A 13,767-nucleotide genomic window follows, 5' to 3' on the forward strand; every position below is an offset into this window, starting at 1 on the left:
TACCTTGGTTGCAGGCTCCTCCCTGGCCTGGGCCCTGGTTGGGGCGCATGCAATCGATGTGTTTCTCTCACATCAGTGTTTCTCTCTGTCTTTCCCTCTCTCTTCCACTCTCCCTAAAAATCAATGAAAAAATATCTTCGTGTGAGGATTAACAAAAAAATAATAATAAAAAATAAAAAGGCACATAGCTGTATACAGAACCAATATGAATATTTTTATAGATCAGAGGTGGAACAGGCATCCATAATAATAACCATAAATGGAACTTTCAGATTTGGAAATAAGTAGAGGTCACTGAGATTTGGACCTCCCTAGTTTTTTCCTTCTCAGTCTTTGCTGATTTCTCCTCTTTGATCTTGGTCGTCTGCTCTCACTGGCTTGGGCGCTCACTTGCTCTCTCGCTCACTCGCTTTCCTTTCCTCCCTCTCACTCTCTCGCTCTCTCCCTCCACCTCTCCAGATTTATTTCAACTTTTTTTTTTTTTTTTGAGAGAGAGAGAGAGAGAGAGAGAGAGAGAGACATTGATTTGTTGTTCCATTTATTTATGCATTCATTGGTTGTTTCTTGTATGTGCCCTGATCTGGGATCGAACCTGCACCCTTGGCTTGTTGAGACAGTTCTCTAACCAACTGAGCTACCGGGCCAGGTCGTCTTCTCTTTTCTAGTTACTTATTTACTCTCTGGTAATTTCAAACCATCTCATGGTTTTACATACCATTATATGCTAGTAACTCCCAAACATCTTTCCAACCTTCCTTTTCCACTCTGCTTTTCTTTTTTCCATAATGCTTCTTACCTTCTAACATACTATGTACTTTACTTACTTACCGTATCTGTTATTTATTGTCTGTATAATCCCCTAAACTATAAATTCCAGGAAAGCAGAAATCTTTAAGCTTGTTTACTTATGTATCCCAAACACTTCTAAATTCTCTTAGCTCTAGACTCATTCATCCAGCTGCCTAATGAACAGCTTCACTTGGATGTTTAGTAGATATCTCAGATTTGACATGTCCAAAATTGAACCCTGATATTTCACCTCAATACTGTTCTACCCTTTGCCTTTCCCATTTCAGTTGAGAGCAATCATATCCTCAAGATCTTTCAGGCCAAGATCCTTGAAGTCATTCTAGTAGACTCTTTCTATTATACCTTGTATCCAATCGATCAGGAATTCCTGTTGACTTTACCTTTAGAATAGACCCAGAATTCAACCCCTTCTCACCACATTCATTGCTAATACCTTGATCTAAGCCACTATCATTTCTTGCTTTGATTTAGCACAGAAACCTCCTGTCCTTTCCTTATCCATGTTCCCCTTCCCCTAATCAATTCTCGACATAGCAGCTAGGTGATACTTGTAAAACGTAGGTAAGATCACAGCACTCCTTTGTTTAAGACCCAGCTCTGGTTCCACATTTTACAGACTGAAAGCCAGAGTTGTTTCTGTAATGGCCATTATGATCTGTGCCCCTTTTCCTCCTGGACCTCATTTCTTAAACTCTCTTCGCTGTGCCCCAGCCACACTAGCCTCCTTGCTGTTCCTTGAATATACTAGACCTGCTTCCCACCTTTGTGTTTTGCACTGGCTATTTCCTTGCCTGCAACACATCCCCTGGCCCCAGATAGTCACCTGGCTAACCCCCTCACCTCGTTCAAGTCTTTGCTCAAATGTTGTTATCAAATAAGGCCTACCTGACAACTTTATTTAAAATTGCAACTTTCCAACCTTCCTTTTCCACTCTGCTTTTTTTTTCCCCATAATGCTTCTTACCTTCTAACAAACTATGTACTTTACTTATTTACCATATCTGTTATTTATTGTCTGTATAATCCCCTACACTATAAATTCCAGGAAAGCAGAAATCTTTAAGCTTGTTCACTTATGTATCCCAAACACTTCAAATAATGCCTGGCATATAGTTATTGTTTTATTTGTTGAATGAGTCTATGCAAGATAATGAACCCAAAGCCTCCACATTTGGTCAGGGCATGGAGTCAGACTAATGGTGTGAAGTGGAGTCTAGTGGAGGGCTAAGCCACCTGTGAATAGAGGCTAGAAAAAATGGCCATTGTTGCATGTGGCTTTGGCTTGTATAGAGCTGCACTTCTCCTTCCTTTTCTTTTCTTTTCTTTTCTTTTAAAAATACAATTTTATTGATTTCAGAGAGAGGAAGGGAGAGGGAGAGAGAGATAGAAGCATCCATGATGAGAGAGAATCATGGGTTGTCTGCCCGCTGCACCTCTCCTTTCTGACATGGCTGGAGAAAACTCCACATGCTGTGAACGTGCTTTGTAATATTGGGGATTTCATAGCATATTATGAGTTCGAAGCAACTGATAGGAGACCAGGTTCTGAACTTGGAATCCCTGGTTGGAGAGCTGGGTTTGGGGGGCAGATGGAGGCAACCAAATGCCACTAGTAGGTCGAAACTAGAAGAGGGCTAGATTTCTCTATGTGAGAATTCAGAGCAGGACTTGAGATGGGGCTTAAAGCCTTGGGAGGTGAGTGAAGAGAGCGAGGATCCAGTGATTAGTGGTACAGGAGATGGGCTGGGACAATAAGTGTTAAACAGAGATTAAATAATTGACCTCCTCTGTTTATAAGTGTTGTAGTGTTCATAAGTATTGTAGAACTCCTTGTGTTGTGTGTTTATAAGTTTTATAGACTTCCTCTATATTTCTGTGAAATCTTAGATAAAATCTAGATTGCTGTGATATAAGTTAATTCTTCCCAGAGAATGGGAAAGAGATGGTGTTGGTTGGCACAGGGTGAGAATTGACTACAGGTGAGGCTATTTAACATCTGGATTACGTATAATTAGGAGGAAAAGTGATTGTACTTAGTGATAGATTGGGATAAGGGACAGGAATTTGGCAATGAGATCATTGGTGACCTTGGAAGAGCAGTCTCTGTGGAATGGTGAGTACAGAAGCCAAAATAGAGTGAGTTGGAGTATGAATGAGAGATGAACAAAGAGAGACAGCCATATAGACAACTCTTTCAAGAAGTTAAACTGTGACTGGGTGAGGATTTAGGTTAGGGATTTTATTTTTCCAGAGTGGTGTCACTAGAACTCGTTTGTATGTTGATGAGAAGGAACCATTAGATGGGGAGAGTTAATGATGTAAGAGGGGCTGGCTGATGTAATGGATGGAAGTACCTGAGAACGGAAGAGGAGGTGAGCCCCAGAGCACAGGTAAAGGGAGGAAGGGGTGTAGATCCAGGTAGGTTTATAGTTTTGGTAGTAGGTATAGTGACATTGTTTACAGGGGAGCTGCTGCTTGGACAGTGATGTCAAATACTTTCCCGTTTGCTGCCCTATTTACCAACACATATACCAGTGTTAATAAAGTCTATATTATTGGTGTTTTCTTTGAAGATACAGGGCCAGAGCTTTGTAAGTATTTTCTAACTTTGCAAGGGTGCCAGTACCCTTTACTATAATTTCAGAGTGCAGAATTTGTAGCTAAATATTTAGATGTGGGCATTTCAATAAGTTTGCAGTACTATTTGAGATATGTATAATATTACCTCAATTATATGGGACATCATAAAGGTTTGAGCTTCCCTCATCAACCTTTGTTCCAACCCTACTGAGCAGTTGCTTATCCCTGAACATCTCCTAATATTTCATGTACATGCCATGCCATCTGTGTGCGATGCTGCATTTCCCCCACCCCAGTTCTTTAAGAACTAGCTCAAATGCTGTCTTCTTCATGAAGCCTCTGTAAAGCAATAAGTAACTAATTTATCCCACTTGATTTCCTTACCACAACATGAAACAGAACCTATTAGAGTTCAGAAATCTATTTCACCTGTGTAGTTCAAATCCTGAAAGGTAGGCTCCAAGTTTTATGAATCTCTTTATCACCAGATGGTACTTCCTGTATAGTGGATTTTCAATAATCATTTGTTGAAATTAATCAATGCTGGATAGTTGAGGAATTATCTTGTAAGCACCAAATCTTTAAAAATTATAAACATTCAGGATAGTAATCTTTCTAGACATTTATACATATTTCTTGACTTTCTAAAGTAAATAGAATAAAGTCTAATCCTCTTTGAAGGTTTTAGGGGAATCATGAGTCAGATGCTAAAGTCTACAAATACCTTCAGACTTCTTACCCTAGTGCTGAATGGGCTTTTGTTTTATGGAGTTTTCATTTTACATCTTAGTCTGCATCTGATTTTTGCAGCTATTCTCCCCTTTTTCATTTTCTGCTTTAATCAGATGAATTTACTGATGATTCTGTTTTGAAAACTACATGCTTTAGAAACTAAAGCAAGAATAAATAGACTCTGGCCCTAGCTGGTTAGGCTCAGTGGATAGAGCATCGGCCTGCCGACTGAAGGGTCCTGGGTTCGATTCCGGTCAAGGGCACATGCCCAGGGTTGAGGGCTCGATCCCCAGGAGGGGGTGTGCAGAAGCTAGCCAATCAATGATCCTCTCTCATCGTTGATGTTTCTATCTCTCTTTCCCTCTTCCTTCCTTTCTGAAATCAATTAACAAAAAATATATATATATATATTTTAAAAAATCTTTAAAAAAAGAATAATTAGACTCTGTAGGGCTCTTCTGGGGATAAGTCTTTGCATGTTGTTGCATGGACTCCTCTGCTCTATCCATTCACCCCTTTAGCACCTTTTGGGGGTCAGCACTACAATAGGTGCAAAGGCAGGTTTTTATCCTTGTCTTCAGTGTGTCAAGGGGTTGATCCCTCTTAGCAACTTAGGTCTTTCTGTGGTTCTCAGCTATACTTTTTCTTTGATTTTAGGGTTTGAATGATTCATTTTGCATATAAATAAAAAGGGTAGGAGTTAAATAAAGGGTCTTATTTTAGCCAGGCAATTTTCAACTGTTGTCCCACAAGAATTTTTAAAACATGCAATACCTGACTATTTAGTCAGGGGTACTGACCTCTTTTCCCTTAGTTTGTCAAATAAAAAAATCACACTAGTCAACATAACAATAGCCGTGAATGAATCAAAATTATACCTGTTTTTTGGTCAGATTGGCAAAGAATATATTTTTTGGTGTGCTGCAGAATTTTAGTAATCTGTTTATGTGTGCCATGAAATGAAAAACGTAGAAAATTGCTGGTTTAGCTTTCTGAATTCAGTCTTACATGGAACTGTAAAAAAGTTACAAAAAAATAAAGATAATAAAGTATATAGCTTTTCTTTTTTTCTCCTATAGGAAATACAGATGAAGCGGACGGCAATTGAAGCTTTTAATGAAACAATTAAAATTTTTGAAGAGCAGTGTCACACACAAGAACAGTATCGCAAAGAATATATTGAGCGATTTCGCAGAGAGGGGAATGAAAAGGAAATTGAACGGTAACTACCTAATTACCTCCAAGTACATCAGTGAGACAAGATGTCTTTTCTTCCCCAATAATCTCTGTTGTGTTTGCTTTTACCCCTCAAACTTCACAGTCCTTTCATATGGAAGTACTTGCTGTTCCCACCAGTGACACCAAACTGAACCTCCTCTCTTCTGTATTCTTTCTCCTCCTCCTAAATATCAGCTCTTTCTCACCCTTTAGGACTCAGCTTAGACATGATTTTTTCTAGAAAATTTTCTCTGATTCCCTAGACTGGTTTGGGGTCTTTTTGTCCCTATACCTATAGTATCTGCTCCCGACCCCTACTGTAACATTTACTGAATATCCCACTTACGAAACTGCAAGCTTGTTGAAAGTAGGGATGTTGGCTCATTTTCCTGATAGTTACAGCACCTGTTATGGTGCGGAGAGTACATAGTGGTACTCACTGAATATTTGTTGAACTGAAAATCAATAGCAGCAGTCTGAGAATCAATTGGAGGTGGAACAAGACCGTGGGCAGGATGAGCAGCTGGCTGACTGTTGCAGGTGGCTGTAGTCTTATGTCATCAGGTTAAAAGATGGTGAGGGCCTGAACCAGAGCAATGGCAGGAAAGGAGGTGGAGTTAATGGACATGTTGAGGACTTGAGGCCTGACCAGGAATGATAGGTGTGGGATAAGTCAACGTTTACTCCTACTGACTAAGGATTGGTGTTATCCACAAAATACAGACAGTCCTCGGGTTACATCGGACTCGACGTACATCGTTTTGTGGTTACGTCGCCATCTACCATTTACTTATAAAAAAAAATGTTCCGTCATTTCGATGTATGTACATATGTGCTTTATGTTTTTTATTATTTACTACAAGTAAAGGTCAGGAATTGTTATCTTTCTTTTAATTTTTTTGTACTGTTTCACTTCATTACTGCTGTGTATGTGCTCCATGTAAGTGACGTAGGTGCTTATGTAGGTGGGTTCCGACTTACGGCAAAAATCGCATTACGTCGCGCCATAGGAATGGATCTCCAACGTAACCCGAGGACCTACTGTAGAGAGTATGAGGAGAGTTTGGGGTTAGAACCAATGAGTTTGAGGTTCCTTTGAGAACCCAGTGGAGTTGTCTGAAAGGCTGTTGGATTTGGAACTCAGGGTACAGGAAGGATTTGGGAGGCATAAGTGTGTAGGTGATGGTAGATGGTAAGAATGAGATTACACAGGGAGAATGAGCAGTATGAGAACTATTGGATCTGGCAACCAAAGGATATTGTAAGCTTTTATCAAAGCAAATTTAGTGGAATATTGGAAGACTGAGCCAGAAAACAGTGGGTTGAGGAGTGCAGAAGTGGATAATAAATAAAAATGAATCCTATTCGTTGAGTACCGCTATGTACTCTCCGCACCGTAACAGGTGCTATAACAAACAGAAAAATAAGCCAAGAAAAAAGCAAAATTATTTCTCATGTTAGTACCAAAGTGTTAGTGAACTTATTTGTGCAAAATAATAGGGCTAAGTGGTGTGAGGCAGTGTAGCCTAATGTTAAAACCATGGGCTTGGATTCTGTGTTGAATATTTACTAGCTATGTGATTTTGGGTGAGTTACTTAATTCGTAGGGCCTGTTTCCTCCTCCATAAACTGTGGATAATATCTTGTTGAAATGCCATGAGAATTAAGTCACACACACACACACACACACACACACATGCATTAATGATGCAGAAAGGCATGTCTGTGTGTGTGAGTGTATCTTGGCATTTGCAGTCAATAGCAATTATTAATAATGAAGAAATAGAAAAGATTTTTTAGTTCAGTGCAATGGGAGGTAAAGTAACATGATGACATTTTAATAGTAATATAAAACCACATATTGAATGATAAGTGAGTAGTGTGGACACTTGTGCCTTAAAAGGATTCAGAGCACAACAAAACTTTGTGTGCTGGGAAAGCTTATAGCTACCACCTACTGAGTATTTACCAAGATGTGCTAGGCATTGTTAAGTCCTTTTACATGTATTATCACATTTAATTTACACAGTAACCCAATGAAGTAGGTACTATTTAAGTACCCATTTTAAACAGAAGAGGAAATAAAGGCTCAGAGAATTTAAATAACTTGCCCATAGCCACACAGTAAGTGATAGGCCAGAGACTCATACTTAGGCAGGCTGACTGCAAAGTCATTGCTCTTAACTGCTATTTTGTGTTATCTCTTTATATCATCCGTATAGCTTTTCCGGTATTTGTTCAATCATGGCTCAATCCAAAGCCCAAACAAGGGCTTTCATACTCTGTCTTTTGTTGATTTTTTAATTTTTATTTTTAGAGAGAAGAAGGGAAAGGGAGAGAGAGATAGAAACATTGATGAGAGAGAACATCAATTGATTGGCTGCCTCCTGCAAGCCCCCTCACTGTGGCTGGAGCCCACAACCCAGGCATGTGCCCTGACTGGGAATTGAACTGGCAACTTCTTGGTACATGGGTCTACGTTCAGTTACTGAGCCACACAGACTGGGCCATACTCTGTCTTTTGGTTCCATTTTTCTTTGTGTTGGCTTCATCCTCAGGCAGTCTTTCCCTATGAGATGGCAGTATAGCAGCTGGGAGTCCCTAGAATCAAATACATACTCATAATTTAGCAATCCAGGTGGAAAGAAAATCTCTATTTACAAGAGTAGCAAAGTCCTGGAATTGACTCTCATTGAGTCAGTTTGGGTATTTCTCCTATTCCTGAGCCAGTCACTGGCCTGAGGGTGTGGATAAGATGGAATGGAATACTTTTATTGGTCATGCTGGGTTGTGTGGATGTTCACCCATGAATCTAAATGAGGGCAGGGAACCCATACTACAGGGACCATCAAGGTGCTATTACTAGAAGAGTGGGAATGGATATGGTCCAGGAAAAAACAGCAGATGTTGACCACACTTAAGATATTAGGCTCTGCTCCCACTATAGAATGCTTCTGCTTGATTCCTATTTTAGCCTTAATATGTCAAATACTTTCACAGAATTATGATGAATTATGACAAATTGAAATCCCGTCTGGGTGAGATTCATGATAGCAAAATGCGTCTAGAACAAGATTTGAAGAAACAAGCTTTGGACAACCGGGAAATAGATAAAAAAATGAACAGTATCAAACCTGACTTGATCCAGCTGCGCAAGATCCGAGATCAACACCTTGTGTGAGTAGTGTGGGAGGGGTGGAGGGCAGAGGGCACCTCGAGCACCAGATTTCTGCTGGCACTAGAAACGTTAGATTTAGAAGAACAGATTTGTAATTGAGAAATGGCCAGTAAGAATGTAGGAAAGTATTCCTATTAGTAGTAGGGTTACCAGAGTTGACCTGCAGTCAATGTGTGGGAGCAATATAGGACTCCAATCTGTACAGATGCCTTGGAAATCTCAGAGGGTGGCTGTGGCATGAGCAAAGTGATGTAGCTTAAAAAGTACAGAGTAATGTTTGCCTAAAACACAAAAACCAGAATCTTTGGTTGCATATTAGAACCACAGAGATGGAAATTGTCCTTCATGGGCACAGGCAAGGACTCTAATAGTGTGGGCCTGTAGATAAGTATACAGAACAATCTATTAAAAGGTTTTTATATCTAAGAAATGAAATTCTGTATTTAAGTAATAGAAACGTGTTGATAGCAAGCATGAAAGATAATTTGATCTGAAGAGTGAAACCTAATTTTTTAATATTATGGAAAATGATACGATTTAGCTAGATATAGGAATATTATTTAAATATAGATTGAAAGATATATTATCAGAACAAATTGTGTGGATTAGATTTTTAGGACAAATGACTACAAAGAGAAAAGCTGTGAGAAAAGAGAATATATTAAGTTTAGTTTTAGGAAATGAATGGACTGTTATGAAATATGTTTATGGGTTTCATGCATGTAAAACAACTCAATTCAAATTCCTGGCAGAAGGCATCTGTGTGTTTTCCATAGGTATCAGGCTTTTTTTGTGTGAAAAAGGGAGAAGGGATAAAATACAAGCTTAGAAGCTGGAACAGTACTGTTGAGTTTCAGTAGAGGAAAATTTTATTTATTTATTTTAAAATCTTTATTGTTTTTTTTTCAATCTTTATTGTTGAAAGTATTACATATGTCTCCCTTTTTCTCCCATTGACCCCTTCTAGTCCACCCCCGCCCCAGGCCTTCACCACCCTATTGTCTTTGTTCATGGGTTATGCATATAAGCATACAAGTTTTTTGGTTGATCTCTTCCCACCTACCCGTCCACCATGGTCTTCCCTCTCAGATGCGACAGACTGTTTCATACATCTATGTATCTGGATTTAGTAGAGAAAAATTTAAGGTGATTGTTTTAGGGGCAAACAATTACAAGTACACTATGCCGAGTAGTTTTTAATAACACTCCTCTCTAGAGATCATTTCAGTTTGCTATTGTGACCTCCCCAAAAGTCAAGCACATATACAGAGCATACAGAAGAGCTTTGGAAACAAGGCAAGAAGATGCCCTTATCTAAAATCAGGGTGTGTCTGCTCTTGGAATACTTACGTGGTTCTGGTCACATAATGAAGCTGAAAAAATGCTCAAGAAGTTGTTGCCATGAACCAAAGGAATGAGTGGAAGCACTTCTTTGGCCTGGAAAGCAATGAGATACTAAGAAATACACCATCCAAATGGGCACGAATAAGTGAGGCAACTGGACCTTAAAAGTTCCTTTAATGGGATAAATAAACCAAATATAAAAGAGAGCTTAGACAACATCATGGATGATAAGCCAGGACCTGCTAGTAAAGATAGTTAGGATGTTCAGGGAGACACAGACAACCCTTATCTCTCTTGGAAGGATTGCTTCAGGTAGGATAGTCCAGTGTTCCACAGTCCATACTTTGATGTTTCTAGCAAAGACAATACTAGGTGTGGTGGACTGGATGTGTTCCAGGGCTGAAATTGTGTAGTCAGTGCTGAAGAGGAGACTCGTAAAAGGAATTTGGTTGTTTATTTGTAATTCGTTTTCACGAGGAACTAGTTTTCATGATTACCATTTACTTTTCTTGGTATTCATAAACCTAAATTCATAAATTCAAAATAAAGACTAACTTACCATAACAATACAGGTGCATTAATGATGAGTTTTGAGTAATATGTACTAGGGGAGTTTACAGCTAAAGAGTTCTGTGGAGGGGTGGTATGTTTTGTTATATTTTAAAACAATTTTATTGAGATATAGTTTACATCCCATACAATTCACCCATTTCAAAATATATAATGCAATATTTCTATCATAGTTATAGATAAGTGCAAGCATCACCATAATCAATTTTAGAACATACTCATTATGCCAAAAAGAAACCATGTATCCTTAACCTTTCATCCCCCTACCACCCTATTCCCTCCAGCCCTAAACAACCACTAATCCATTTTCATGGCAGAGAATGTCATCATGAAGTACTGCCAGGAAATGAGTGGAGCAAAAGTCCCTTGTCCCCCATCACTGCCAAATTGGGTGCTTCCTCTGTCCCTAACCATTGGGTCCTGCCATCTGGTTAAATACTGCTGTTCTAGAAAATTCAGAGGTGCTCTTCACAGTGCTCTCCTTATTGGCCATCAACAGACTCTGCATCTTAAAACCTCCTGCCCACCATCCAGGGTGCCTTGTACATGGGGCACCCTTTTCTTTTGCCCATCTCATAATATAGCCAGGCTCTAGGGAAGCATGAATTCCCCTCCAGGACTTCTGCTTCAGCTTCAAAGTATTTTTTTGGTATTACCCTCTCTCAGGGACTGCCTAGTTTAGTCCTCTTCCTTGGACTGAAACACAAGCACTTTTTCTATTAGGGGGTGGTAGTTGGGTTGTAAGGCTAATTAGACCTTTAGAAAGGATACTATATATACACTAGTGGCCCAGTGCACGGATTCGTGCACATTGGAAGAAAATTAATTAGAATTCCTGGGGAAGTGCCGCTTGAAGGGCCTCTGGGGAGTGAATGGAAAAAAAAGAAAAAGAAAGAAAACTCATGCTCGGGTCTTCTGGCTTGCTGCACTGGCTCTGGTGCAGGGACTAATGCAGGCGGTCCTGGGTGGAGGCCAGCAGCGGGGGTGGGGGGGGTTGGTTAAGATGGGGCGTGTCTGGCCAGACATGCCCTGGAGCCAACCTCCCATGGTCCCTCTCCAGTTGACTGCACCTGGGACAGCACCAGGGCTCAAAGGGTGTCTGCAGAGTGAGCAGGTTCCCTCCAGAGGAACAACATAACCTATGGCTGAAGGTGGAAGCGCTGAAGGTAGAAGCGTGTGCTGGCCCTGCGAGGAATTGGGCTCCCTCCTCTCTGGTTGCAGGGTGTGGCACCCAAGAACCACCGCTGCCAAGTCACCAGAGCTCTGCAGCTCCTGCGTTGAGTGTCTGCCCCCTGGTGTTCAGTGCACATCATAGGTGTTGGCTGTTCAAACAGTTGGACGGTCACTTAGCCTTTTATATATATAGATATATAGAGAGATTTTTTTCCCTACTTGCTGGGTTAAGGACTAGGTAAGGATAACTAACACTGGCTATTTTTTCTCTTGTTTTTCTTAAGATAAGTGTAAATTGACTACAGGAGTAGTATTTTTCCTGTTTTTTAGAAGAGAATACTGAAGCATAAGTAGAGGCTGATTAAAACCACACAATTAGTGGGATGAGAACTGAATGTTGATGTTGGTGGAAATGGGGTCCTGCCACAGAGTTGTGAGGAAAGCATTTTGGGGACCGTGCAGGGGAGGATGAGGTAATGGTAAGGTTTTTTGAAGCTGGAGCAAACACAAAGGACTGTCCCCAAGGGCCCGGAGTCTGTGTCTCAGCCATGGGCAGGTGGTTCAGCTTCGTCCTGCTGTGGAAGAAGTTCAGCCTTGTCTTCATTAAGCCCAGAAGGGCCAGGGTCCAGAAATTCTGTACATTAGTTTAGTCCATGCTAAAGCTTAGTCCGGTTTAGTTTCTGCCCCCGTTTGGCTAGCTTAGTCTCTGTTCTCCTCTGCGCTGGGCTGCTGTATCCAGGCCCGTGCTTTCCGAGCCACACTTGGAGCCTGCACAGCCAGGCGGGCGCTCGGGCTCCCTGTGGCTGCCAGGAATGCATGGCTGCTAGGGAGGGAGAACCCAAGTGTACAGTGCAGGACCAAATGGGCGAGCAAATGTGTGCTACCTAGTGAGGCCTTTGTTAAGCTTTGATGATAGCACTTCGGGCTTTCAAACTGACCAGTCTCTTTCCCAGTGCTTTGTGGGCTTGTCCTTCCCCTAACCAATCAGGTCTTTTCCCCAGATTAGACACTGTCCCTTTATGGTTGCCATCCTGGCTTCTACTGGGCATTCACTTAACAGAAGAATTTCCCCTTTATTGTTTATTCTCCCCACCCCCATAGTCCCTGCAAGGGGACCGGTGGTACCCAGGGAGATTGGAGAGTAGGTCCTTCCTCCCCATGCAGGGAGGAAGGGAGGAGTGTTAATCCTCTTGGCAGAACCATATGGCTATCTCCTGGAGTGTGTGAAGCTGTAGCTTCCGACCTAATTAAACTTAGCCAGTTTTGCTCCCTTCTCTTTATCAATATCTAGGTACCTATGCTAACAACATTAGGTCTTTTTATTTCTTGGCCTCAGCTTTTTCCTCTAGAATGTACTCTTTAGGAGTGATCTAGGCATTACTCAATCATAAGATAAATATGAATTGCCATACTAAAGTCACTTGAGCTTTTTCAAAATCATTTTAAAAAATATATATTTTATTAATTTTTTTACAGAGGAAGGGAGAGAGAGGGATAGAGAGTTAGAAACATCGATGAGAGAGAAACATTGATCAGCTGCCTCCTGCACACTCCCCACTGGGTATGTGCCCACAACCAAGGTACATGCCCTTGACCAGAATCGAACCTGGGACCCTTGAGTCCGAAGGCCAGCGCTCTATCCACTGAGCCAAACCGGTTAGGGCCAATTTTTATTTTGTTGTTGTTAATCCTCACCCGAGGATATTTTTCCATTGATTTTTAGAGAGAGTGGAAGGGACGGGGGATAGATAGAAACATCAATGTGAGAGAGACACATTGGTTGGTTGCCTTTTGCACATGGCCAGGGATCGAGCCTGCCACTCAAGGTACATGTCCTTAACTGGAATCGAACCCAAGACCCTTCAATCTGCAGGCCGACGTTCTATCCACTGAGCCAAAACAACTAGGGCAAAGATAAAATTTTTTAAGGACAGAAAGGTTTGGATGATAAGAGTACTTAGAGGAGGGTATCTGGATATTTTGCTAATAAAAGTGGTGGTATAGGAGGGGGTTTGTTACTCAATAAATTCTATCAAGATCATACTAGTTGTTTTCTGGCTTCACTAAACATATGAAATGGAACCCAGGTTAACTGAAAGACATGTCTTGTTGAGAAAGGCTGTGAAACCTATCTAAAAGAACTTTAAATTAGTGTGATGCCA

The 13,767-nt window shown here is 40.8% G+C and overlaps 1 protein-coding gene across 3 annotated transcripts in view; it reads left to right on the plus strand.

Annotated features, from left to right (window-relative positions):
- PIK3R3 (phosphoinositide-3-kinase, regulatory subunit 3 (gamma)) overlaps positions 1–13,767 on the plus strand; it is an 89,761-nt gene that overhangs the window by 60,324 nt on the left and 15,670 nt on the right. For all 3 annotated transcript variants that reach the window (XM_014541618.1, XM_005868665.2, XM_014541619.1), the window contains 2 exons: positions 5,202–5,344; positions 8,341–8,517. In XM_014541618.1, the coding sequence (XP_014397104.1) occupies positions 5,202–5,344; positions 8,341–8,517 (320 nt within the window). The remainder of the gene's footprint in view (positions 1–5,201; positions 5,345–8,340; positions 8,518–13,767) is intronic.

The sequence above is a fragment of the Myotis brandtii genome, unplaced genomic scaffold (genome assembly GCF_000412655.1).
Source record: "Myotis brandtii unplaced genomic scaffold, ASM41265v1 scaffold274, whole genome shotgun sequence".
NCBI classification, from domain to species: Eukaryota; Metazoa; Chordata; class Mammalia; order Chiroptera; family Vespertilionidae; genus Myotis; species Myotis brandtii.